This window comes from Mus musculus, chromosome 4 (genome assembly GCF_000001635.26).
Source record: "Mus musculus strain C57BL/6J chromosome 4, GRCm38.p6 C57BL/6J".
In the NCBI taxonomy this organism is placed as follows: Eukaryota; Metazoa; Chordata; class Mammalia; order Rodentia; family Muridae; genus Mus; species Mus musculus.
The window spans coordinates 136,247,936-136,274,903 of NC_000070.6; the positions used below are offsets into that span (position 1 = coordinate 136,247,936).

At 49.9% G+C, this 26,968-nt stretch overlaps 1 protein-coding gene across 4 annotated transcripts; it reads left to right on the plus strand.

Moving 5' to 3' along the window:
• Tcea3 (transcription elongation factor A (SII), 3) lies at positions 1-26,968 on the plus strand. 4 transcript variants are annotated; one of them, XM_006538710.4, is made up of 11 exons: positions 1-224; positions 5,811-5,873; positions 6,530-6,707; positions 7,215-7,353; positions 9,989-10,051; positions 16,512-16,675; positions 16,937-16,993; positions 20,074-20,228; positions 23,298-23,444; positions 25,709-25,780; positions 26,845-26,968. In XM_006538710.4, exons 1-11 carry the CDS (start codon positions 114-116, stop codon positions 26,851-26,853), a joined length of 1,158 nt encoding a protein of 385 aa, XP_006538773.1. In that variant the 5' UTR covers positions 1-113; the 3' UTR covers positions 26,854-26,968. The 4 variants fall into 4 exon arrangements, with proteins under 4 accessions (XP_006538773.1, XP_006538775.1, XP_006538774.1 ...); XM_006538712.4 differs by having other exon boundaries at positions 2-224; positions 6,530-6,635; XM_006538711.4 differs by having other exon boundaries at positions 2-182.

A 26,968-nucleotide genomic window follows, 5' to 3' on the forward strand; every position in this document is an offset into this window, starting at 1 on the left:
CGCCCCGCCCCCTCCCGGCTCGAGTGTCCGGTGTGTTTGCGGCCCTTGCGGCTCGCGCCTTGGCGCCCGCTGCTGCCCTGCGCCCCTAACCCCGCCGTGCGTTGTGGACCAACATGGGCCTGGAAGAGGAGCTGTTGAGGATCGCCAAAAAGCTGGAGAAGATGGTGTCCCGGAAGAAGACGGTGAGGCTGCAGAGTTTGCAACGCAGCCCCCGGGCCACGGAGGCAAGACTCCCCCAGCTATGGGCTTGGTGGGCGTGCCGGCCCTGTGCCCGAAGGGAGCGCGCGGGTCAGGGGACACGGGACTGGGGAGGAGTTGCCCGGCAGGGGGTCCCCCGGCTACTTGCTGGCCACTTTAGGATGGGCATGTGCATGGCCAGGTCTGGAGGGGATCGTACAGAGTCCCCTAAGGCGCGCGACTGTTGCAAGTCACTGTGGACGGGTTGGGTGCGCTCCTGGGCAGCTTGCGCGGAGCAGAGAAAGAGCAAGGAGAGACACAAACCCAGGGGAGGACATTTAGGAGTCTGGGGGTTCGGGATGTGCGCTAGGCCCGGGGAGCTGCAGGCGCAGCGAGAACTGGAGGGGCACGTTTTGGGTGACTTCAAAAAGGATCGGAGAACTTCGGGCTGAGAAGGGGGCGCCGAGCCTCGTTTGCACACCCCAGGAGACCCGAGCGAAGGGCGGTGACTGAAGTGCCAGGAGTTCTGTTTGCAACTTTTTCCTTGGCCGCGGGATGGGGCCCTGGCGGGCGGAGGTGAACAGGTGCGGGGCGGGGGAAGGAAAAGATGGGGCCTGGGCTGGCCCAGAGGGGGAGGTGCACGAAGGAGAACTGTGGCGGGAGGTGGGGGTCCGCAGCCCTGGTCGCCCGAGGGTCCCTGAGCCCTCAGTCCGGGTAGCACCGAGCTGGATCCAAATGGAAAGTTAATGTTTGATCTACCTAGCGATCTTTGCCTCAGGCTGGAAGCTGGCGACTGTGCCAATTCTAGAGGGGCGTGGACTGAAAGGGAGAAGACCAGGGACCCTGTGAATGAGGCCCTCCATGCTGACTTGCCGCGGGGTCCTTTTCTTCTACATAGTTTCTAGCAACGAGTTGCACCAGGACCTGCATTGCCAGGACATTCCAGGAAAATTGGAAAACTCTGGGGCCCAAAGAGAGGTTTCAGACCCGGGATGAGTGACAGGCTGGAGCAGCCAAGGAGTGTTAGGCTTCCTGAAATTGTTACCTGGTAACAATGAGAGAGATGGTGGTGTTGGTAAAATGGTGAGAGGCTGAGGCTGCGGTTTCTTTGTCTGTAAGAGGATGGATTGCCTGGGGGAAGAACATGGGGGCGGGGAGGCAGTAGGGAGAGTTGAGAGTGAGTGAGATAGGACTGGAGGTGACGTTAAAAGATGCCTCCACCCGTCACCTGCCGAGCTTCGGCGGCACTTTCCTTTGGCTCCCAGCCCCGACTGCGAGACTGCGCTGCGCTAGGCTTCCCCCAATGTCGCCAGAAAAACCTAAACTCAAGTCACAGGACATTCTTCCAACTAAGAACCCCAAACTACATGGTATTTCGGGTAGACAGATTGTCTAAGCCTAACCCCCTTGCTCACCCCAGATTTGGGCCAGTAAAGGAAGCCTGGGCTTTGGGCTGAGAAGGATTTGGGAGTAGGAGGAGGCGCTAAGGAAGACAGCCAGGTTGAGAAGATTAAGGGGACTGCTCTGGCTTCCCTCTTAATCCGTTTACACTCCTAGGCTAGCTATTCTACTCTCCTCTGGACCTCAGTTTCCTCTTCTGTGAAATGGGAAGAGGAAATAGGGCCTCTTGGGAGTGGGCATCCCAAGTAGTGCCAGGACAGTCTTCAGGAAAGCCGAATGGTTGGCCACAGGATCCTTACAGGGCACAACTGTGTAGAGTCACAATTGTGTCTGGAGTCTGCGCCTGGGCTCTAGCAGGGTTTGTGTAGGCACAGAGCTCTGGACTTCTGCCTGAGAAAGGCGGGCCTGGACCGAGAGTGAAAGTGGGCCTGCCCAGTGGTGGTTAGTCCAAGAAGGCATACTTCCTGCAATAAGACAGATCCTCCACGTAGCAGCGCAGGGCTGGAATTTGTTTATTCAGTGACTTGGGGCTGTGTCAGATACTGTAAGCATGCACCGGCTAAACCGCTTGCAGGAGACAAACACACACCAGCTAAGTGCACACTAATGACACATCAACAGAGCCACACACTGCTATCTAGCAAGCAACTTCTATTTGACGGCATGTGGGCTGTGGCTCCTGACACTAACAGAACAGGCATGACGCACATGCTCTGACAGTTTCGGTTAAAGCAGGTAGATACCCCACCACCACCACCAAAGCCGATAGCACGATAGCACGGCTTCCCTGGGAAATGCAAAGCCAACAGGCTAGTTTATAGTTTCAGACATCATCGCTTGGGAACAAACAGACACAGAGGGTCCTGAGCTGCGTCCTCACTTCTCCACACTGGCACCAGAGAGTGTCTTTGCCACACAGTGAGAGAAGCACACGTAACAAGATTGGCACACGGCTTTATGAGCCCACCATCTTCAGCACAGGCTCACGGGTGCTACATTCCAGTTATTCAAAGACGTGTACCCGGTGGTGAACTGCAAATGATTTCATGCTGACTATGGAATTTTCAGGATTTTAGGGAACTGTTAAACACAGACTTTAAAAACAAAAACGTCAGTTTGCTTATAGTTAAAAAGGACTCTTTGCACAGGGTCTCCCCTGCCAGTTCTGTCCCACTACTATCAGGGGTCAGTAAGATGGCTCAGTGGGTAAAAGTGCTTGCAATTAAACTGAATTTAGAACCTGTGGTGCACTGGGCAGTGGTGGCACACGCCTTTAATCCCAGCACCTGGGAGGCAGAGGCAGGCGGATCTCTGTGAGTTCAAGACCAACCTGGTTTACAGAGCAAGTTCCAAGGAGAGACAGGGCCACACAGAGAAATCCTGTTTTGAAAACCCAATCTAGGGTGGGTGGATATGGGGGACTTTTGGTATAGCATTGGAAATGTAAATGAGCTAAATACCTAATAAAAAATGGAAAAAAAAAAAAAAAAACACGGGGGGAAAAAAAAAAAAAGAAAACCCAATCTAAACCAAACCAAACCAAACCAAACTGTGGTGAAAGGAGACACCTGACTCCCATGGGGCAGCCTCCTATCTACTCATGTAGGCTTTGACATGTGCATATATGCACACACACACACACACACACACACACACAAGGTATAACTGTAAAAGAAAACTCCATTCAGGAACAACATGTTGGTAGCTTGAAAGCCATCACTGAGATGGTATTTATTCCACAGGAACTAGCAGGTGCTATGAGTGAGGGCTCTCTCCTTGAGAACTGGCTCTCAGTCTGCATCAGCACATGGCTCTACTTACTGGTCTCCACGACTGTGTCCATACTGGTAGATCTATGTCTTGAAATGGTATGTGAAGTTCCAAGCCTAGTGTTTGTTCAAGACTGGTTCTTTACAAAGTCTCTTGGTTTCCTCTTCTGTGGAAGGGGTTGATAATTCTTTAGAAGTAAATAGGACCCACTTCCCTAAGCCTTCTGAGAAGTGGGTGGTTTGTTTTTTAAGAATTATCTGTTTATAAGAGTATACTGTCTTCAGACACACCAGAAGAGGGCATCAGATCCCACTACAGATGGTTGTGAGCCACCATGTGGTTGCTGGGATTTGAACTCAGGACCTCTGAAAGAGCAGTCAGTGCTCTTAACCACTGAGCCATCTCTCCAGCCCTGTTTGGTTTTGAGACAAGGTCTTATGTAGAGTACACCTGCCTCAAACTGTAACTGAAAATGACCTTGAACTCCAGCTCTTCCTGCCTCTACCCTCTAAGAACTGCGATTCCAGTTGTGAACTACCACCTGATTTATACGGAGTTAGGGATGGCATCGAAGCTTTCCACATGATAAGCAAACAGTTTTCCGTCTGAAGCACCTTCCCATCTGCCTATGAGGAGTCAGTGCAGGTCAGGCCTTAGAAGCGTTCCCAGCATACAGGAAAGCCTTTCGTTAACATTAAGCATGCTATTGGATCTCTACAAGTTCACACACAGCCCTGTCTGCTGGCCATTCTGGGAACCTGTGAACCTCAGTGCTGAGGGAGTCTAAGGACCGATTGAGGACAGGCAGCTCATAGGATGTGGTCCAGGGCCTGGCAAGGAACATACAGGACATAGTTCATGTCCCTCAGGGAATTAATCTCAAGATAGCTAGGGCTGGCTTTTAGACACCAGAGTTGATCTCAGCCATGAAGCTGACAGGCAGCAGGGTTGGCTTCTATGTAGCAGGTAACAGGAAGGAGAAGGTTAAAATGGATGAATGGGTGTTTAGGACCTGGCAGACAGACTTTCAGCTCCAAGCTTCCTTCTTTGTTATCCCCATTCTTCTTTCTACTTCATTTGTTCTTTAAAAACACTTATTTTTTATTCTTTGGGTATTGGAGTGTTGCCTGGATGTGTGTTATGTCTGGATACCTGAGGAAATATGCCTGGTTCCTGAGGAAACCAAAAGAGGGTGTTGAATAATCCCTTAGAACTCGAGTTATAGATGGCTGTGAGCCACCATATGGGTGCTGGGAACTGAGTTCTCTTTTGAAGCAGCAAGTGCTCTAACCACTGAGCAACCTCTCCAGCCCTGTGCTTCATTCATTCCGAGTTCACTCAGAGAGCAACTGGCTCTCATACAGTATTCTAAGGTCTTAGAGATGAAAGCAGTTCTCATTAACCCCAAGGAATGAAAGTATTTGTCCATTCAGAGACTCCAAGGTGAATCCCAGCACTCTTGAAACAGAGGCGGAAGGATCACAAGTTCAAGGCCAGCCTGAGCTAGGGAGACCTTGTTTCCAAACAAATCCCAAACACTTGAAAGTAAAGGTTTGTAGGAGCCGTCTTTGAAGTGGTCCCACCTTGAAGCGACCCAAAAGTTCCATCCACTGGATTCATACTAATTGCTAGGAACTCTTTAAGTATTTTTATACTGTTAGAGAAGCAGATAGCTTTGATAGAAAACTACTTGAACAAAAGGAACTGTTGATCTCAGGTGGTCTGGATAGATTTCAGAAACAGTAATCTAGGGGGAAAGATGACGATTACACCACACTCAAAAAAAAAAAAGATTTATTTATTTATTTACTATATGTAAGTACACTGTAGCTGTCTTCAAACACTCCAGAAGAGGGCGTCAGATCTCGTTACAAATGGTTGTGAGCCACCATGTGGTTGCTGGGATTTGAACTCAGGACCTTTGGAAGAGCAGTCAGTGCTCTTACCTGCTGAGCTATCTCACCAGCCCTACACTGCACTTTTTATATAAACTTCTTTAAGTGACCAAGCATGGTAACAACAGCCTTTAGTCTTTGCATTCATGTGGCTGAGGCAGGAGGACCACAAGTTCAAGGCCAGCTTGAGCTACATATTGAGACCCTGTTAAAATTTTGAGAATACAAAGTCTAGAGCTGGGTGGTGGTGGCATACATCTTTAATCTCCGCAATTGGGAGACAAGAGGAGGCTTGCAAGCTTCAGGTACCCAGCGGTAAGCTCCGCCCTATTCTGAGGCAGACACAAGCTGGGCAGAAAGTGAAGCAGGGGGAAAGATGAGGGGAGGTGATGGTGGGGTGCCGCTAGCCATCTGGTCTGGGGCCAGAGCCTTTCCCTTCTCGAGTTCTGTGTGTCCACACCTGTCTTTGAACCACACATCTGTCTGTCTGCCCAGGAGCCCACAGCCATCAGAGAGAGGCCCAGGGCAACATCTGTGTCTCAGTGTTTTTCTTGTGACTTCCCACAGGAAGGGGCCCTGGACCTTCTGAAGAAGCTGAACAGTTGCCAGATGTCCATCCAGCTGCTACAGGTGGGAGGAGGGGCTCTTGAGGTAGTTGCTCTGTGGGAGGGAAAGACCCCGTGGAGGTTTTGGGGGGTGCTCCTGGGGGTGAGGTGCCAACATGGAGTTGAGGGTGCTGAGAGCGTCTCTTGAGAGTGGGTTACTTCCCAGCCTCAGGGGTCAGGGTCCTTGTGTCTAAGATGTTTTCCTTGAACCTTTATCGGAAGCCTGTGAGATGCAAGTGGCTTATGACCAAGGGAGAGAGAGATGCCCCCCCCCCTGCTTTCAAATCTTCCTTAAATTTCCCATAAACCCCTAAACTTTACTGGAGACTTCTGGTCTTGAAGCACCAGTGTAGATCTAAGATGTGGCAGCCTGAGGTAGGTTGACTTTTTTTCAAAGCATCCAGTGGACTGAGAGTGGTCCAGGGTCCTAGCTGCAGCCAACACTAACCCCACCCCAGCTTTCCACCAACCCTGCCTATCAGCGTAGACTGGGGTCTCAGGCAGGAGAGCGGTTAGGGCCTAGTTCTAGGACAGATGACCAAGGTCCTGTCCTCTGCTGGGGGTCAGGGCAAGGACCCTGGAGAAGTCAGATTGGAGGGAAGCGATGGTTGAAATGGGGCTGCTGCCTTCAGTAAGAGTGGCTGGTCCTGCGGGTCAGCTCCCTTAACCATTGCCTCACAGACCACCAGGATCGGAGTGGCAGTCAACGGAGTCCGCAAGCACTGCTCAGACAAGGAAGTGGTGTCCTTGGCCAAAGTCCTCATTAAAAACTGGAAGCGGCTGCTGGGTGAGAGGGGGCAAGACCGATGGGAGATGGGGCTTCCTGCCAGCATGTGGGAGAGGCCATGCCTGGCTAGTGGTAGGTTCTCAGCTCACATCCTTGAGTTATTTAATAAGTGGCATGTAGTCCCTGGATCATGGAGCTCACGGTGGTGTGTGTGCCGGTGTAAGATCTATATGTAGCATGTAACTTTTATTGTATGTGTCTATACGTTTCTATTTGTGTGCATGTATATGCACATTGCCCGACTCTGCATAGATGGGTGTACTGCTATGTTCCATGTGAGGTGTACCTGTTTTCTATATATCTCTGAATACATGCACATGTGTGTGCATGTGTTCACATGCATCTGCATGCATGCATTCCTGTGTGTGTGCATATATGTGTGCATGCACATGTGTATGTGCATATGTATGTTTGTGCACATGTGTCCACACGCATCCACATGTATGCATGCATGTGTGTGATAGGCCTGCATGCAACTGTCCCCCAGTCTTGATACTTTGTTCTCCAGGGACCAAAATCACACAGGTCTGTGCTGTGAAGGCGCTGAGTGGGGACACAATGTCACAATTTTATTTTCAGACTCCCCCAGAACCACCAAAGGAGAAAGAGAAGAAAGAGAAAAAGCGAAGAAGGAGAAAGGACTTGGCTGTTCAGACTGGAAACCAGAAGCAGGCCTTTCTCCACCAAGGAAGAAAGGAGGGGGAGAGCCCAAAACTAGGTACTTCTTTCTAGGGCTGGAGGTGGGGGGGGGACGGACCATGCCTGTCATACCTTTTTTTTTTTTTTTTTTTTTTTTTTTTTTGGTTTTTTGAGACAGGGTTTCTCTGTATAGCCCTGGCTGTCCTGGAACTCACTTTGTAGACCAGGCTGGCCTCGAACTCAGAAATCTGCCTGACTCTGCCTCCCAAGTGCTGGGATTAAAGGCGTGCGCCACCACGCATGGCTAACCTGGCACATCTTTTACCAGCAACCATTTAGAGAATTTCTTGAAGCCCTGGAGGTAGATGTTATGTCTCCTTTGGAGCTCACCCTGGGGGTTTTGGCTTAATCTGACCAACTGGCATGGCCTCAGTTTCACCCTGAATGGAGAAGGGATGGGGAGCATGCCAGGCAGGCAGGCCTGGCATTGCTCAGCTTTGAGGTGTTCCCGGGAGCCAGGCCCAGTGGCACACACAGCCGTAAACATAGCACTCAAGTGAGGGGAGTGGGAGACCATGGGTTTGTGGCTAGCCTGGGCTACATAGCAAGGTCACTGCCTCAAAAAAAAAGTGGGGTTCTCTCAGGAGGATACACAGCTGTTCCCTGGCATATACAAAGAAAGATGGCCACCATGGGAGAGAACCCCTGCTTAGAGGGATCCCCATGTCCCCAGCATTGCACCAGTCCCATAAGCAAAGCCTTGGCATCCATCAAGACCAGTCACCCCTGTCGAGAGCCACGGCATAAAGCTGTGGCTCTCCACTAATTATCTGTAGCCGGTTCTCAGCCTTTCCTGTCTAGACACACTTTATGAACCAAGTCATTTGCTCAGACAGTGGTGTTGCCTGGTAACACGGCCCACATCCCACCTTCCTTGGGTCTGGGGGGGCGGGGCAGGCCTGGACTTTGACCACTGAGAAGTGATTGATCAGTATTTACTCGGCTTTTGTGATAAGCCACCAGGAAGCAGAGGATCCTGGGAGTAAGGACTTCCCAGACCCCACAGTTGTTCTGAGGGAGAGGGGCTGGACCTGTGCCTCTGCAGAGGGGAACAGAACATGGTGGTCTCAACCCAACCCCATGCCTTTGCCCACCCTAGCCAGGTGCTCCCCAACCCATGCGTGTCTTGGATATGACACAAATGCCACATTTGTCACGGTAGATAAAGGATTTCATGGACTTACAGATAACGCATGGGGGAAGCCGAGGCAGGAGGATAACGTGAGAGAGAACTTGGAGTTCCAACCCTGAGTGACATAGTGAGGCCCCCCCCATTTCAAAAGAAAAAATTATTATTATTATTTTTTTTTTGTTTTTGTTTTTCGAGACAGGGTTTCTCTTTATAGCCCTGGCTGTCCTGGAACTCACTCTGTAGACCAGGCTGGCCTCGAACTCAGAAATTCGCCTGCCTCTGCCTCCTGAGTGCTGGGATTAAAGGCCTTCGCCACCACTCCCGGCAGAAAAAAAGTTTGTAAGAAGTAACTAAATCTTCCTCACTCCCTGTAACTGGGAAATCGCCTAGCTTCTTGGGGTTTGTGTTTGGCATTGATAAGTTTGTGGTAGATATTGTCACACTGCAGACACACACCTTCAGAATCTTTTAAACGCCTCAATGCACAAACGTTAAAAAAAAAAAGTGTACATGCGCATGTGACAACTTGTAGGCGTAGGCGTCATGTTTGCCTCCTACCATGTGGGTTCAGAATATCAAAGTCTGGCCATCCGGCTTGGCGTCTCCCCTCCTCCCTTACTCCCCCCCCTTCCTGTCCCTTGTCACCTCTCCTCACAGCTCTGGGGATGGATCCTAGGGCCTTCCACATGCTAGGCAACTCCCTGCCTCCGCGGTCTCACCCAGCCCAGTCCCCACGCCACACTGCTTTTTCTGTAACTTTCATGGACAGCTGCTGCATAATGAGTGCCGTAGGACAGTAAGTTCTACACCACCCTAGAAGATGTAAACCGGGAACTACAGCTTACAGTCCCAAGCTTTATACAAATAGGACCCGGTGCTCACTCAAGGCTAGAAGTTGCTCAGTGCATTTTGGAAAGCAAAGATTTTTTTTTTTTTAAATCTTTTTTTAACCTCTGACCTTGTCACGCTGAGAGCACAGGGATTGTAGGATTGGGTGGGTTTTCTTTTTTCTGTCCCTTTTTTCTCCTGGACACTGGCTTCTTCGAAGAGTTTGGGGGCAGCACACACCTGATCTTGTCCCCTACTTGTTCCCACTTGCCAACTCAACTCAACTCTTCCATCTCCCAAGCCTGTGTGTGCTTCCCCCAACCTCCTAAGTAGCCATCTCAGTCTCTCCAGCTGTGCCAACCTGTGCCAACCTGGGAACCCAGGCCAGAGGCTGCCTTGACAGCAGGGAGAAGGGCCTGCTGGGGGTTCTCAGTGGGGTAATTAGGCATTACAGGGTCGCATGGAGGTGACATTTCTGCAGACATCTGTTTCCTCCCTTGTATTCTTTTGTCAGGCAGGGGTGGGTGAGAGGGACTAGTGGGACACTGGGGCCTCTCTTTCCTTGGCAGCTGTAGCCCAGGCAGTCTCTCCCATCCTCTGTCCCGCAGGTCTTGCCCCAAGGTTTCCTCTCCTAGCAGAGCAGTGTTGCTGCCAGCCTACAAGACAGCATCATCTCCAGTTTTGTGTCTTTCAGGAGAGACTCTGTAGACTCCAGGTCATCCACCACCTCCTCTCCAAAAAGGCCTTCGCTGGAAAGGTAATGGAAAGGGCCAAGTTCAAGTTCTGCAGGAATGGGGGCTGGGCTCTGTTCAGCTGGGGAAGCCTTAGGTAGGAGAGGAAACTTACGCTACCTTACCTCCAAATTCTAGGACCTGCAGGTATGACTCTGACCAGTCACTGTCACTCTGCCACAGAGTGCCATGCCCAATGTCAAACTAAGCTCAGTAAGGACAGCCAAGGCTACACAGAGAAACCCTGTCTTGAAAAACAAACAAACAAACCAAAGCCAGGATCTGGGAGACAGGAGGGCTGCTGCAAACTCAGGGCTAGCCTAGGCTATATAGTAAGAGGTAAGGGAGCTAGCTGGTTATGCCAGCACTGGGGTCATACCTAGCCTAGAGCCCTTCTTTTTTTTTTTTTTGGTTTTTCAAGACAGGGTTTCTCTGTGTAGCCCTGGCTGTCCTGGAACTCACTCTGTAGATCAGGCTGGCCTCGAACTCAGAAATCCGCCTGCCTCTGCCTCCCAAGTGCTGGGATTGAAGGCGTGTGCCACCACGCTCAGCCTAGAGCCCTTCCTACGTGAAGGGCCTGACAGAGTCAAGGGACAGTGACAGAGTCTGCAGGAGCAGAAGTGGGGGGGGGGTGATGCAAGGTTGAGTTCCCCCCCTCGTGGATCCTTTAGAAAATGGAGCCACTAACTTGGAACAGCTGCGCTAGAGTTATCAGGCTTGTCCGGGTGCCTGCATCAGATTGTAGGGCTCAGAACAGAAAAGGAGAACAGTTAGGAGGTGTTGGCTGGAGTGAGATTTATGGATGGTTGAATCTGGGATGTGAGACAATGTAGGGTATCAACGATGATGGGGTCTCTGTGGCTGGAGCTGTCAGGGTGGAGACCACATGGGGTGCCCTGCTAAGAATTAAGGCTGGGATGAGAGTGCTTACTTAGCATGCACAGTCCTGGAGTTTATTCCTCACCATTGTGTAAACCGGGCAGGCTGATAAACGCCTGTGATCCTGAGACAACTCTGGAGATGCAGGCAGGAAGTTCAGAAATTGAAGGTCGTTGTTAAGTGTGTAGAGAGTTCACGCCAGGCTGGATAGCAGGAGACCATGTCTCAACTGAAACAGAGTTCAGATCTTTCTGAGCTGCCTGTGGTGACCTGAGAGGCAGAGGCGATCAGATCACCAGTTTGAAGACTAGCACAGAGTGTGGCTAACTAGGCAATCTGCCTACCTGAAGGGGTTACAGTGCCCAGCCCTAACCAGTGGTTGCCTTATGAAAAGGCGCATCCATCCAATGCATCCGTCAGGGTTTGTTGTTCTTTCTTTGTGAAGCAGAGGCTCACTGTGTAGCTGGGGTTAAGGGGGTATGCCACCAGGACCTCACTGTTGAGGCCCCGGCCGACCTGAAATTCCTGGACTCAGGCAGGCTTGCTACAGATGTGTCAGCGTGCTTGACCGTCATTCTCTAGGATTTTTCCAGGTTTTTATTACTTGTACGTGAGAGCATGCATTTGTGTGTGTGTGCCATACCCAGGGGAGGCCAAAGGACAGCTTATAACAGAGTTGGTTCTCTCCTTCCACTGTGTAGGTTCCAGGGATGCAACTCAGGTTGTCAGGTTTGGTGGCAAGCACCCCTGCCGTCTCACTAACCCACAGTCCACCATTATTATGTGTTTTGTTGTTGTTGTTTAGCTTAATTTAAGTGTATATGTCTTTGCCTGCATGAGCTCATATGCACCATACATGTGCAGGAACTCAGAGGCCAGAAGAGGGTACTACATCCGTGGACCTGGAGGTACAGGTATTTTGTAAGCCATGCTGGGAAAGGCAACTGAGCTCTGCGGCAAGAGCAGTCAGCACTCTCGATTGCTGAGCCAGCTCTCCCACTGTCCCAGTTGTTAAAGGGCATCTAGATATTAATGTTTCTTCCTATGAAATTTCCAATTGTAAATATTGGCCACATGTGCAGGTGCAGAGTTTTCTAAGACACAACTGACACACAATGTGTCCCACCAGGGTGCAGCCTCCAGATTGAAACTCAGGGCCTCTGAGTCAGGACAGAGGTCACAGACCAAAATACTAGCTTGAATTCCTTTGGATCCATAGCTTGGATTTGGTGGAGTGGCTACACCATGCGGTGGGACACAGAAAGAATGTCAAGGATTGCTTTACATAAGAAGGAGAAAGTGAGCTGGGGGTGGGTCCGCTCACTGGGCAGATGGAGTTAACTCTGGGAAAGCTGTACATAGGTGTGACGGGAGGAAGCAGTGTTCTGAGAACTATAGCTGGAATACACATGCAGAGACAGACAGACAGACAGACACACACACACACACATACAGAGACAGACACATATACAAACATAGAGACACAGACAGGCACACAGACACAGAGACAGACATACAGATACAGAGACACACAGAGAGACACACAGATACAGAGATACATGCCAAGCCACAGACAGAAACACACACACACATACACACACACACACACACACACACACACACACACACACACACACACACACACACACACACACACCACACACACCACACACGAACAACTTTGCTTTGGCTTGGCAGCAACTGTAAGTTGCAGTAACTGAATTGTCCACGAGGTGGCGCCCAAGAACAGCAAGCAGAGCCCCCATGTGCCTCTGGCAGGCACCAGAAAAGATTTCTAAGAGCTGGCACTGGGGCTGGGGCTGGGGCTGAGGCTGGGGTGGCGGCTGACAAATCTGGGAGCAGAGGGAAGGCACAGATAAAATGCACCTAATCCCGAGCCTCACTAACAATGCCTTTTCTGGAGTTTGGCAGTCCCTGATGGTATGTATGAGTGTGACTGGATAAAACACAGTTACAAAATCCAGGCAGCCAGGCAGCCAGCTCCTAGCCAGGCAGCCAGCTCCCAGCCAGGCTGGGAGGCACAAAGCCAGGGTCTAGAGGTGAAAGAGCTCCAATCAGCTGCTGCTTGCATGGGTCAGAGGACTCTGGAAAACTCTCAACACAGTGAAATGTATCAGGAGAACTGGAAAGACAGACAGCCGTTTCCATCTGACTCAACCGCTTGGAAGTTGGATGGATGACTTTAGACAGCTCAGTTCTGCTCACTGAGACTCGCCGTATTGATCTGTAGGGTGGAAATGATTTTGACTTCCCAAGGTCATTGTGAGGATCAGATGGTGAAATGAAAAGCCCGGGCATTGCTCTCAATCACAGGCTGCAAAGGTGGCATGTGTGATAGTACTGCTCGTGTGCGGGGATAAGTGACCTGGTGCTTTTTGCTGGGATTTCGTTAGGTTCTTTTAGTTGTTCCAACTGACCCATAAAACGATTGCTACTGTTAGTCCTATGTGAGACATCAGAGGCTAAAGAACCGACCCAAGGTCACAGTGGTGCACCAGGCTTTGGAATTTGTCTCTGAAGCCTAGATTTGTCGGAGAGCACACTCACTACGAGAGCACGTGTGCACGTATGCGTGTGCGTGCATGATGGCACATACATGGAGGTTAGAGGAAAACTTTGGGGAGTTGCTTTTCTCTTCCCTCTATGTGGGTTCCCTGAACCTTATGTATGCCGGGCCACACATAACAGGGACTCCTTTCCGCTGAGGAATGGGAACGTGAGCCCTCTTGGTGTTTTTTGCTTTTTGTTTGTTTTTAAAGATTTATTATATATATACTGTCCCTGTCTTCACACACACCAGAAGAGTGTGTCAGATCCTATTACAGATGGTTGTGAGCCACCATGTGGTTTCTGGGATTTGAACTCAGGACCTCTGGAAGAGCAGTCAATGCTTTTAACCACTGAGCCATCTCTCTAGCCCGAGCTCTCTTATAAACCCAGGAAATAGGAATACTGCCTTTCAGAAAGGATGAGACTCCCTCCAGTTGAGCTCTATCTGTACTCCCTGGTCCTTGATTTCTTTATGATCAAAATCAGTGTCTATCATGCATTCAACGGCTATTTAGCAAGCTAAATATGGGTACTGTTACAGGAGTGAAGGAGCCGCACGGTCTCTGTGTGGATGTCATCTGAAGAGGGAAGCAGACAATGTTTATAAACACATGAGCAAGTTAATTATAGACTTGGGTAAGGGCTATGCAGTAGGGAAACAGGGAGAGGCGGTCTCCTGGGGATGTGACCTTTGAGGTGAGACGTGACGAACTGGTAAGAGGAAGCTCCAATGTTGAACTCTGGGGAATGCCAGCTGCTCACTTAGTCTTGTTCTCAGACAAACTCCTTAGGTGGCGCAGCGCATGCCTTTTATCCCAGCACCAGAGAGGCAGAGGCGGGCAGATACATGAGTTCTAGGCCAGCCTGGTCTACAGAGTGAGTGCCAGGATCGTTGAGGCTACACAGAGAAACCCTGTCTCAAAAAGAAAACAAAACAACCAAACAACCTGTCCCCTAAAAGAAAAAAGAGACAGATTGAGAGCTGGTTCAGCAAACACAGGTACAGCCTAGAGCCCTCATGAGAAGCTGGGCACGTGCTTACAATCCTGGTCCCAGAGAGGTCAAGACAGGAGGAGCCACAGGGCCTTGTCTAACCATGGTAAGTCAGGTGCCAGCAAGAGAGACTATCTCCTATTTCCTATAATGAGGTGGCTGGCTCCTGAGAAACACCTGAGGTTGACTTCACACTCACACACATACACACACACGCACACACACACATACACACACACACATACACACATACACACACACACACATACACACACATACATACACACACATACATACACGCACACATACATACATGCACACACACATACACATTCATACACACACATACACACACACATACATACACGCATACACACATACACACACATACACAGTCATACACGCACACACACATATACACATACACACACATATACACACACATACACACACACATACACACACACACACACACACACACACACACACATACACATTCATACAAATACCAACCACAAAAACCAATTAGTCCAGCTGGGGATGTGGTTCAGTTATTAGTGTGCTTTCCTAGAGTACTCAAAGCCTAGGCTTAAACCCCAGCACCTCATAACCAGGCAGGGATGCACACCTATAGTCTTAGCAGTTGGGCGGCGGGGGCAGGAGGATCAGAGAAGTTCATTGCTACCCTCAGCTGCATGGTAAGTTTGAGGACAACCTGGACTGTGAGATCTTTTATTTTTATTTATTTTTTCCATCTTGTCACTGCAGTAAATGGAATCACTGTAGGGGATGTTTCAGAGGCAGCGAAGGTGTTGACACACAGCCCAGGGCTCTAGTCTTGGTGAATCATTCCAGGTACCCCTCAGGGATGGGATTTTCCAAGTTGGTTTCTTTGTGTACAAATAAGATGATAAGGGTATTGACCATCAGGGATTCCTATGACGATTAAACTAGAAAGTGTTCAAGAAGTGTTTGACCCAACTCTGGTACTTGGTAACAGCCAGGCCCTGTAAGTGATGGTAGATCGTCAGTCCTCAATAGAGTGTGAACTCTGGGAGGGAGGGAGAGAATCTCATTTGGCTACTTGTTTTTTACATAGTTTCTGGAGAGTAAGGACCTGATAAATGATAGATGGGTGGATGGATAGATTTATGGATGGATGGATGGATGGACAAATAGATGGGATGGATGGATGGATAATATATAAATGTATGCAGTACCTGATAAATACTGGATGATATAAACTTATATATGAGGGGGCAACTAGCCCAGTACAGAAAAGCTGGAGACTAACCACTGAGTGTCCCTGTCCTGTAATGAGTAGAGCACGCGGTTTGGCTGGCAGCCTGGGTACCAGAAGCTCAGATGCTTGGGCTTTGGTTCCCGTGGGCATCAGATGTACAACCAGAGTCAAGCTTGGATAGTTTAACTCATCTTTTGTTTTTGTGGTTTTGGTTTCTTTAGACAGAGTGCTGTCCTGCAGCTTACGATGTAGACCAGGCTGTCCTACAACTCACAGAGATCCTCCTGCCTCTGCCTCCTCCCAAGAGCTGGGATTAAAAGGCAAGAGTTATGCTCCACCACACTGGGTTTCAAGCTTGTCTTCAAACCACATCCATTTCTAAGATGGCACCCCGTATGTGGGATAAGAATAGTATGGGGGGAGCAAAGGGGGCTGGAGAGATGGCTCAGTGGTTAAGAGCACTGACTGCTCTTCCAGAGGTCCTGAGTTCAAATCCCAGCAACCACATGGTGGCTCACAACCATCTGTAATGGGATCTGATGCCCTCTTCTGGTGTGTGTGTGTGTGAGAAGAGAGAAACAGTGTACTCACATACATAAAATAAATAGATAATTCTTAAAAAAAAAAAAAAGTACCTGTCTCCTAGAACTGTTCTGAGGATTAAAGGAAATGATCATCGAGAACTATGAGTAGCACCTGCCTCAGAGAGTGGTTGAGAGTTAGAGGAGAGCATCGACACCCATGGAAACATCTAGAATGTTACTCTCCATGAACGGTCCGTTACCACTTGTCATCCTCAGATCCAACAGCAGCAAATCTAAAGTGGAAACTCCCACGACCCCCAGCAGCCCCTCAACTCCCACCTTTGCCCCCGCTGTCTGTCTCCTGGCCCCCTGCTACCTCACCGGGGACTCTGTCCGGGACAAATGTGTGGAGATGCTGTCAGCAGCTCTGAAGGCAGAAGGTGGGGGCTGGGGCTGGGGCTGGGGCTGGGGCTGGGGCTGGGGCTGGGGCTGGGGCTGGGGCTGGGGCTGGGGCTTGGGCTGGGGCTGGGGCTGAGGCTGGGGCTGGGACTGGGGAAGAGGAAGCAGCCAGTGAGACACCATTGGTTTGCTTGCTTGCTTGCTTGTTGAGGCAGAGTCTCCAGTAGGGGTGCATCCCACTGCCAAGAAGCGTCCCTAGCAAAGTTGCGCAGGACTAATGTCTGTGCCCCGACCTCTTTCAGACAATTTCAAGGACTATGGAGTCAACTGTGACAAGCTGGCCTCAGAAATAGAAGACCATATCCTCACATAGCTTATGGCAGGGGATGCCTAAACTGTCTAGTTGGCGGGTGTGGGCGGCAGCTCTGGGAAAGGCTCCCTGCTCTGCCCTTGAACCAGAGCTCCTGAGCGCAGCTGACATTGCTCTTGGGTCCGGCCCGGCCCATCAATGGTTTCCCTGGGCTCATCTGATTGTAGGTGAAGCACTGGAAGCTCAGGGAGGCGCTGTCACCTGCCAAAGCTCCTGCAGTAAGCCCTGCCCTGGTCTGTCTGCATGAACAGAGGGGTAGCCTGCTCCACAGGCTATGTTTCCCTCCCTCCCTCTGATAGGCACAGCTCCTGAGTGTACTCTGCGATGCAATTAGGCAGGCACTGCGCTGGGCAGCTGACACTTAGTGAACTGTCTTAATGCCCCCAGCCACCCCTCTGAAGCTTGTTGGTGTTCTCATCAGGGAAACTAAGGCTGGGGATGGCAAGGTATCAGAGCTGGACGAAAAGTCTTGATATATGGTTCTATGTATATAAAAAAAGTATATTTAAAAAATAAAATCTCACTATGTAGTTGTGGCTTGCCAGAACTCTATGTAGACTAGGCTAGCCTCAAACTTACAGAGATCCTCTGCCGCAGGGTGCTGGTATTAAAGGCACATGCCAGCATGCCTGTCGCTCTATATATTTATGTTTTCTATGTTCTTTACCTACTATTTTACCTCCTGATTCTTTTCACATTTGGGGATAGGCTTGGCCTTTCCTCTTCCTCCTCATCTTCTTCTTTCTCCTCCTCTTCCTCCTCTTCCTCTCCCTCCTCCTCCTCTTCTTTTTCTTCTTTTTCTTTTTTTAAAGATTTGTTGGCGCTGGAGAGATGGCTCAGCACTTTTGGAAGAGCACTGACTGCTCTTCCAAAGGTCCTGAGTTCAAATTCCAGCAACCACATAACCGCTCACAAACATCCGTAATAAGATCTGATGCCCTCCTTTGGTGTGTCTGAAGACAGCTACAGTACACTTACATATAATAATAAATAAATCTTAAAAAAAATAAATAAACTGAAGCCGGGCATGGTGGCGCACGCCTCTAATCCCAGCACTCGGGAGGCTGAGGCAGGCGGATTTCTGAGTTCGAGGCCAGCCTGGACTACAAAGTGAGTTCCAGGACAGCCAGGGCTACACAGAGAAACCCTGTCTCGAAAAACCAAAAAATATAAACAAACAAACAAACAAACAGAGATTATTAGAAAGCATAAGTGTGCCATCACACACCAGCAACCAGTACGGGGTAAGGAACATGTCAAGTGTTCCACATTCAAGACTGCTAAGATGAGATTGTAAGATTTGTTTATTTTATGTATGTGAGTACACTGTTGCTGTCTTCAGACATACCAAAAGAGGGCAACAGATCCCATTATAGATGGTTGTAAGCCACCTGGAAATTAAACTCAGGACCTCTGGAATAGCAATGAGTGCTCTTACCCGCTGAGCCATCTCTTCAGCCCCTGGGCATTGGTCTTTTGACACTAGGTTTCTCTGTGTAGCCCTGGTTGTCTCTGAACTCACTCTATAGACCAAGCTGGCCTTGAACTTGGAGATCTGCTGCCTCTGCCTCCCAAGTGCTGGAATTAAAGGCATATGTCTATTTTTACACTCGGATTGTATAGATGACATTAAAACAAAAAAATAGGACAGATGTCAAGTCTCCACCTCTTTCCCACCAGTCCCTGAAAGCCAGAGCTGCTCTGCTCTGCTCTGCTCTGCTCTGCTCTGCTCTGCTCTGCTCTGCTCTGCTCTGCTCTGTGCATTGCCCTGGTCACTCCTGGCTGTGTTTTTCCCCAGCAATAGCTTTGACTTTCTGCCTTTGCTTGGCTCAAGAGATCAAGAAAACCAGGCTGATCTCCCCAGCCCTGATCAGCGTCCTGAGATGGGCACAGAGAGGATCTGGGCTTCATCAGAACTGTGGTTTGTGGTCAGGGGTGACTTCCTGCCTGTGAGTGGCAGAGCACTGCTGCTAAGAGGAGGCCTGATGTGCAGCTCTGGCCCTACTAGGACTCTGCCCTCTCCGCCTGAGCAGGGACCTGGCCCCTTTCTAAGCCTTGCTTCCTCATCTACTTGTGGGAGAAGTAACTGGTCAGCCATTGCCAGAGTGGATCCCCGGGATGAAGGGCTGTGCCTAAGAAGGAGGGAGATGATCTGAGCAGACTCCTTGGGAGAGGTGGTGATGTCGCTTGGTTGGTAGGATGCGTGCCTATTCTAGCTCTCAGGAAGTGAATGTGAGAGAATCAGAAGTTCAAGGCCATCCTTAGTTACACAGAGAATTCTTGGTTACCCTGGGCTACGAGAGAAACCGGAGCTGGTGGGGAGGACAGGACTTCCCACTGGATTTTGTAATTTAGTTCGTTTCGCTTTCTGGTTTTCTGAGGCAAGGCCTTGGTAGCCTTGGCTGTTCTCCGGAACTGTAGCTCTGTAGACCAGGCTGGCCTCGTACTTACAGAGATCCATCTGCCTGCCTCTGCCTCCTGAATGCTGAGATCCAAGGGCGTGTGCCACTCCCAAAGCCAATGGTTTGCTTTTGCACTTCTCAGAACCTGAAGCCCGTGGCTCTTGACCGCTGCCTTTGACAGTTGGTCTCCAATTCTGGGGTCCTTCCAAACTAGAGGTTTCCTGTATCATTTTTCTCATCTTAGAAGTCTTGAATGTGGAACACTTGACAGGTTCCATATCCCATACTGGTTCCGGGTGTGTGATGACACACTTATGCCTTCTAACAATCCCAGTTTATTTTGTTGTTGTTGTTGTTGTTGATGATGATGGTGGTGTTGGTGCTTTAAAGAAGGGGACTGAAGCACAGAAGCAGGTGACTCACCTGAACTGCAGCGGGAGACTGCGACAGACCAGCACGCCTATCCTGAGCCCCTGATACCTCAGTGCCTGCTGTGCAGTCTGGCCTCTTCTTGGAGGCCGTTCCTGTCTCTGATACTTGGCTGACCCCAGGGCTCAAAGCAGATGCCCACTGAGCAGAGGCCACAGAGATGTCTCCTGACCCCCATAGCAGGCTCCTACTCCCCATGCTCCTCCAGGGATGGTAAGGTGGCCCTTGACCCAGACACATATCTATCAAGAACTCAAGAGCACAGACATGAAGTACCGGAACCGTGTGCGCAGCCGCATCAGCAACCTGAAGGACCCCAGGAACCCAGGCCTGAGGCGGAATGTGCTCAGTGGGGCCATTTCCCCAGAGCTCATTGCCAAGATGACAGCGGAGGTGAGGAGGCTCTGAGGGCATTGGGTCTGGGCGGGAGGGGAGGGTGGGGGGTGGGCCTGGGCAGTGCAGTGCTGGGGGGGGGGTCATGGGGTGGGGAGCTGAGGGAGGGCTGGGACTCCTGCTGCCCTGCTCTGAGAGCAATGGGTGTGACTCTGAAGACATGATTTAAGCATTCTTTCAAGAGACCCAGTTCATCTCTCACAAGTGCAGATATATAAAGGGCCATGGAGACCTTCGTTGGGCAGATAGCTATTTGATCTACTTATTTCAAACACCACATCTTGGAAAGATCTTTGACACATCTTCGGATGTGGTGCGCTTCCAGAGCTACCAGGGGACTCCCTGTCAGTCCTCAGATGTTGGAGAAATGAAGAGACCCAGAGAAGGGGAGAGAAAAATGTGTCGAACCCCTAAAGACTGGGTGGGATTCAGGGTGTTTTACTGGTCCAGAGTGGGGGGGGGGAGTCTGTGCATGATGTACAGAATGAGCATCAGGGATGTGTATGTGATGTGTATGGGATATGCGGTATGCAGGGTGTATGTGGTATGTGCACAGAGAGAACTTCTGTGTGTGGATGCAATATAGATAGCTTTGTATGGTGGAGGTGATCTGTGGAGTGTTCATGTATGTGATAATATGATATGTGTATGGTGTGAAGTTACTGCAAGTGTGGCCTGACATGAGTAGGTGGTATGTGATTAATATGAATGTGTGGTTAGTGTGTGTATGTGTGGTTAGTGTGTGTATGTGTGTGCTCAGTGTAGTGTGTGGACTGTGCTAGAGTGTTGTCAGTATATAGTATGAAGTTGGTATTTATGTGGTGTGTGGGTAATGTGTGTTTGATGTGTTTAGTGTGTGATATGTGGTGTGTGGTCTGTGGTTAGTGTGTGGTCACTGTGTATATGGGGTGTTTAGTGTGCAGTCTGTGATTAATGAGTGTGGTTAGTGTGTGGTGTGTGGTTAGCATGTGGTGTGAAGTTAGTGGGGTGGTTAGTGTGTGGTGTAGAGTTAGTGGGTGGTTAGTGTGTGGTGTGGAGTTGGTGTGTGGTTAGTGTGTGGTTAGTGTACCATGGGATATATAATTACTGTGCGTGGTGTATAGTTAATGAGTGTGTGTCTGAATGGCACACACATGCTGCATGGAACAGTACAGAATGGTGTCACAGTCCAGGGACGTGCAGTTCTGAGAAGAGAGCTTACTGCTTGCCCCAAGCACTCTAGAGAGCGGGACCCTGACTCCCAGGAATGAACCACGTATCTCCGCCATCACGCTGCTCGGTTACTTTTGCTTCTTTGTGGAGGGAGCACAGGGCATGTGGGAAGGTCAGAGGGCAACTTGCAGGAGTCAGTTCTCTCCTACCTGTGACACCACAGATCAAACTCAGGTCATGGTGGCAAGCACCTTCACCTCTGGTGCCATCTTGCTGGCCCCATTGCGCTCAGTTTAGAGGGTCTAAGTTTTGTGGTGGTTGTTTATTTGTTTTGAGTTAGGGTCTCACTATATAGTTCTGGCAGGCCTAGAATTTTCTATGTAGACCAGGTGAACTCAAAGAGATCTTCCTGTCCCTCTGCCTCCCATGTGCTGGGATTACAGGCATATGTCACATATGTATCTATACCTACCTGACTGAGGTTCATTCTTTTCCTTTCCCCTTTCCCCTTTCCCCTTTCCCCTTTCCCCTTCTCCCCCTTTCCCCCCTTTCCCCTTTTCCCTTCCTTCCTTCTTGGTTCTGAGGATTGATCCCAGGGACTAATGCATACCAGACAGATTTTTTGTTGTTGTTGTTGTTTGTTTTTTAAGATTTATTTATTATATGCAAGTACACTGTAGCTGTCTTCAGACACACCAGCAGAGGGCATCAGATCTCATTACAAATGGTTGTGAGCCACCATGTGGTTGCTGGGATTTGAACTCAGGACCTTTGGAAGAGCAGTCAGTGCTCTTACCCAGTGAGCCATCTCTCCAGTCCCAGACAGATGTTCTACCAACTCAGACATGTCCCCAGGAAGGCCTGACAATCTTCTGTGAATGACAGCTTAGCCCAGAGGTAGCAATTGCAATTTATCTTTGCAATGTCTTAGTCAGTCCAGAATGCTATGGTAGAAAATCACCTGTAATCCCAGCATATGCGAGGTGGAAGCAGGAGAATCAGGAGTTCAAGGTCAGCCTGGGCTGCGTAGCAAGCCCAAGGACAGTCTGTGATAGCTGAGACTGTCTTAAATAAATAATAACAACAGAAAAATAATGATTAGCTGAAACTAGGCCCCCTTCATATGAGCCTTGGCTACACTCTGATCCACAAACCACTCATAACTACTGCTGTCTCCACCCCGTGTGTCTGCCCAGTCTCCTTTGGCAGAGGCTTGAAGGGTTCAGTGAACAGGGGTCAGATAGATAAGGGGAGGGGCTGGGTGATGCTGATGCTGTATCTCCAGGAGCATGGACCACTGGTGCTCCTGGGGCAGCTGTCTGAGGTGTATATCCACAGCGGATATTCAGACCTCTGAGCCTGGTTACCATGGGGATCTCCTAGGTGGCACGGCCAGCAGCTCATGGTCCGCAGAGCTATGATTCCCACCAACAGACAAAGCTAGAAACATTCCTAGCTGGAGCAGGCCCTGGGTTAAAGTCCAGACTGGGAGGCTATGGGACACGGGTGGGCAGTGGCCAAATCAGCTGCTGGGGCAGTGTGATTCGGGCAGAGGCCTGGCAGGCAGGGTGAGCACCGGCCTGATGGAATGTTACCGCAGTACTAATTCCGGCTATGAGCACCTGCTGCTGTCTTACAAACACCCAGCTGACCTTGACCCAGCTAGAACTCCCCTGTTGGATCTTTCAGCCAGGATGGGGCAACTCCTCCAGGACAGGCCTTTCCCAGATCTGGTGGGACCAGGGGTCCAGCCTCTCCTCCATCTCTATGTTCTTGACCCAGCATGGTACCTCCTTCTCTTTCTCAGCTCAGACTCTAAAACCTGGCAAGGGTCAGAGGTGTATACACACACACACACACACACACACACACACACACACACAGACACACACAGCCAACAGACTCATTTCTCTGCAGGAAATGGCCAGTGATGAGCTGAGGGAGCTGAGGAACGCCATGACTCAAGAGGCCATCCGTGAGCACCAGATGGCGAAGACAGGCGGCACCACCACTGACCTCTTGCGGTGTAGCAAGTGCAAGAAGAAGAATTGTACCTATAACCAGGTGGGCAGAGGTGGGGTGGAATGGGGTGGGGCCACATGAGGGGGCGGGGCCACACGAGGGGCGGGGAGTTGGGGTGGTATGAGGCTGGGCCACAGCATGGGAGAGGAAAGATGCCAGGGGAGCAACAGGGAGTACACTCTTCAGGTCACTGAGGGGAGGGCAAGCATGGAGAAGCCACCACCTCGTTGATTTTGGGAAATGTTCATATTGTGGAATCAGCTTCTGGGTATCTATGGGGCAGAGCTGATTTGTCCTGTCTGTCCTGAAGTGAGAGCGAACCCCAAGCCACAGCTGGGCTACACTGTCCTTCATGCACACCGCTGGGCACAGACTTCTGGAGAGTCACAGATGTCACAGATGTTGGAAAGAAGCATAGGCATGTGAAACTCTCATTAAAAACACCGGGAGACTGAGGTGGACAACTCTGAAGCTTAGGCCAGGATGCCCAGGCAGGCTGGTGGCTTTGAACTCAGAGCTAAACCTACCTTTCTTTCTTCCTTTCTTTCTTCCTTTCTTTCTTTCTTTCTTTCTTTCTTTCTTTCTTTCTTTCTTTCTTTCTTTCTTTCTTTCTTTTCTTTTCTTTCTCTCTTTTTCTCGTTCTCTCGTTCTCTCATTCTTTCGTTCTTTCGTTCTTTCATGTTAGTATACTGTAGCTGTCTTTAGGCACCCCAGAAGAGGGCAGCAGTTCTCATTATGGATGGTTGTAAGCCACCATGTGGTTGCTGGGATTTGAACTCAAGACCTTTGGAAGAGCAGTCAGTGCTCTTAACCCCTGAGCCATCTCTCCAGCCCAATATATCTTTTTTAAAAAGAGAAAAAGCAGTGCATTTGATTCCCAGCACCACAGAGACCAGAAGTGGGGACGCACATCAATCCCAGCAGTAGAGAGGTAGAGGGAGTGGGGTAGCGAGATGGCTCATTAGGTGCTTGGTGCCAAACCTGATGACTCTGAAGGTGACGGAGAGAACCAGATCCTGCAAACTGTCAAACTGTCTTCTGTGTTCTTCTCCTTCTCTCCTCCTCCTCCTCTCCCTCCTCCTCCTTCCTTTTCTTGTTTTTCAGGGTTTCTCTGGGTAGCCCTGGCTCTCCTGAAACTCACTCTGTAAACTAGGCTGGCCTCGAACTCAGAAACCTGCCTGCCTCTGCCTCCTAAGTGTAGGGATTAAAGGCATGCGCAGCCACTACCCGGCACAAACTGTCTTCTGATATCCACCCATGCCACAACATATGCGGACACACACACACACACACACACACAGGAAACAAAATGTAATCCAAACATTGTTTAAAGAGAGGGAGAAGGGTCAGAAGTTCAGGGTTCTGATTGGAGACATAATTGGTTCAAGGACAACCTAAGATACAGCAGACTCTGCCACAAAGATGGTGAGGGAATATCAGGACCACTTAGCACCCTGTGGCCACAGTAGAAATATTGTTGTCTATCTTGTTTTCTGGGACGTTCTCTTGAAGGATCAGTGGGAGGCAAGGGGGTGGGATCCATGGAACAGTGGGTTTGGGTGTCTGTGCAGGCACTGGTAGTGTTTGCCTGGCACTGCCTTTCGGAATTGAGCTTGTCAGTAGCAAAGTTGAGTCTCTTCCCCAAGAAAACCCATTGCCTTCTCTCCTTCTCTCTGCTGTGTGGTGACAAAGCTGTGCTATGCTGTGCCCTCCTGAAAGACAGCTAGAGGCCCAGTCCAGCAGAGGACTCCTCACGTACTGATTCCAGTAGACATCACCAGGGTTAGCTTTAGAGAGTCAGAAGGCAACTGGGAACGCCAGGACCTTGTGGGGGGGAAGCCCATGTTGCTGAACCTGAGTGACGTGCTTGGAGGTGGGGGTGGAGGATGGGAAAACACAGCATAACCCACCCCAGTGATCTGCAAGCCTCCTTCCATCTCTGGGCCTCAGCCACTTGCAGGATGACTATAGACAGGGTGATTTCCCAGACACCTGCAGTCTTGGACAGATATGTCAGATCTAGTTTGTTCAGGGGGTAAGTCTGGGAAGGCTTCTTGTAAGAGGTGAGGCTTTGAGCAAGAGAAGAGAAACCAGTTTGGAAGGATCAACAAGAGTGCAAGTGCAAAGGCCAGGCTGAGCCAGTGGGATTCTGGGTGATTGACAGTGTGCCCGAGGAAAAGAGGTTATCAAAGTTGTGTAAATATCATTGTCAACCTGTGGACTTTGAACCTACTTCTAAAGACAGCAGGAACCGTAGCAGGCCCTAGAGCAGGGAAGGCCTCATGAATGATTCTTCTCTCTGTTAGGTGCAGACACGCAGTGCTGATGAGCCCATGACCACTTTTGTCTTATGCAATGAATGTGGGAATCGCTGGAAGGTCTGTATACTTGTCTTTCTCCCTCCCCACTATCCACAGATACTGCCCTACATAAGAAATAGTCTGCCCACAGGGAGAGAGTCTGTGCTAGCAGGCAGAAGACTTGCCAGCCTGCAGAGTCAGCCTGTAGAACATGACAGTGGCAGGTAGTTGCCGGGAAAGAAGTGTGTGTTTGGCAGGGCAGCAGCTGGGATATGTGGTAGCTCAGTTTATTACAGGGTGGGTAGGGCTGTCCATCAGTTGACCATGGGTAGGCATGGTTCCCTGGGGACCACAGAGGGAGCCCTGAGCATTTAGACCAGGCCTCTGCAAAGTACTTGCACAGAGCCTATTGCTCTTGACCTGGCCACACAAGGATAACACAAGAAGACTAAGCCCTGTCACAGTAGAATGGCCCTTCCTTTCTTAGGAAGCTCTGGAAAAGCCTTTTATCACCTAGTGCTGTGAGCCTGGCAGGGCAACAGAATCCTCTCTGAGTACTGCTTATATACTGGGGGTATAGCTCAGCACTAGTTCTGATATGTATAAAATCCTGGGTTTGATTCCTAGTGAAATAAATACATACATACACACACATACAAACACACACATTACTAAATTATACAAATGTAATTTAAAAAGAACATGAAAAAGTTATGGGGTGAAATGGGTTTAAACATATTCCACAGCCCAGCACAGATCTGTTCATTAATGGTAGCTGCTATGGGGAAAGGACCTTCTGTGTGTTGTGTGCGTGTTGGGAAGGCAGGGTCCAAGAGAGGTTGCATTGTGTCATTTGACAGTATTATTAATGTCCAGTGCCTTGTGGGAGAGCTAAAGTCCAACCAAGAAGTATGCGACAATCATGGTATTTTTATTGTTGTTCTGAGAGGAGGTTTCTGTGGGGAGCCCCAGCTATCATGGCTCTCCTTAGACAGACCAGGCTGACTTCAAACTCAGAGATCCACCTGCCTCTGCCTCAAGTGTCAGGATTAAAGGCGTGCACCACCTTGCCTGCCTGAATCCACCTTCTTGTTCATAAGACTCAAAGACACCTCTTACACGGCTGCCTTTTGGTTTTATAGTTCTGCTGACGGAACCACCCACAAGGATGGCAGAGGATAAGGTGAAGAAGACCCAGCAGGAAGCACAGACCACGTGACCCAGAGCAAAAATAAATAAATAAATACAAATTCAAATGACAGAAAA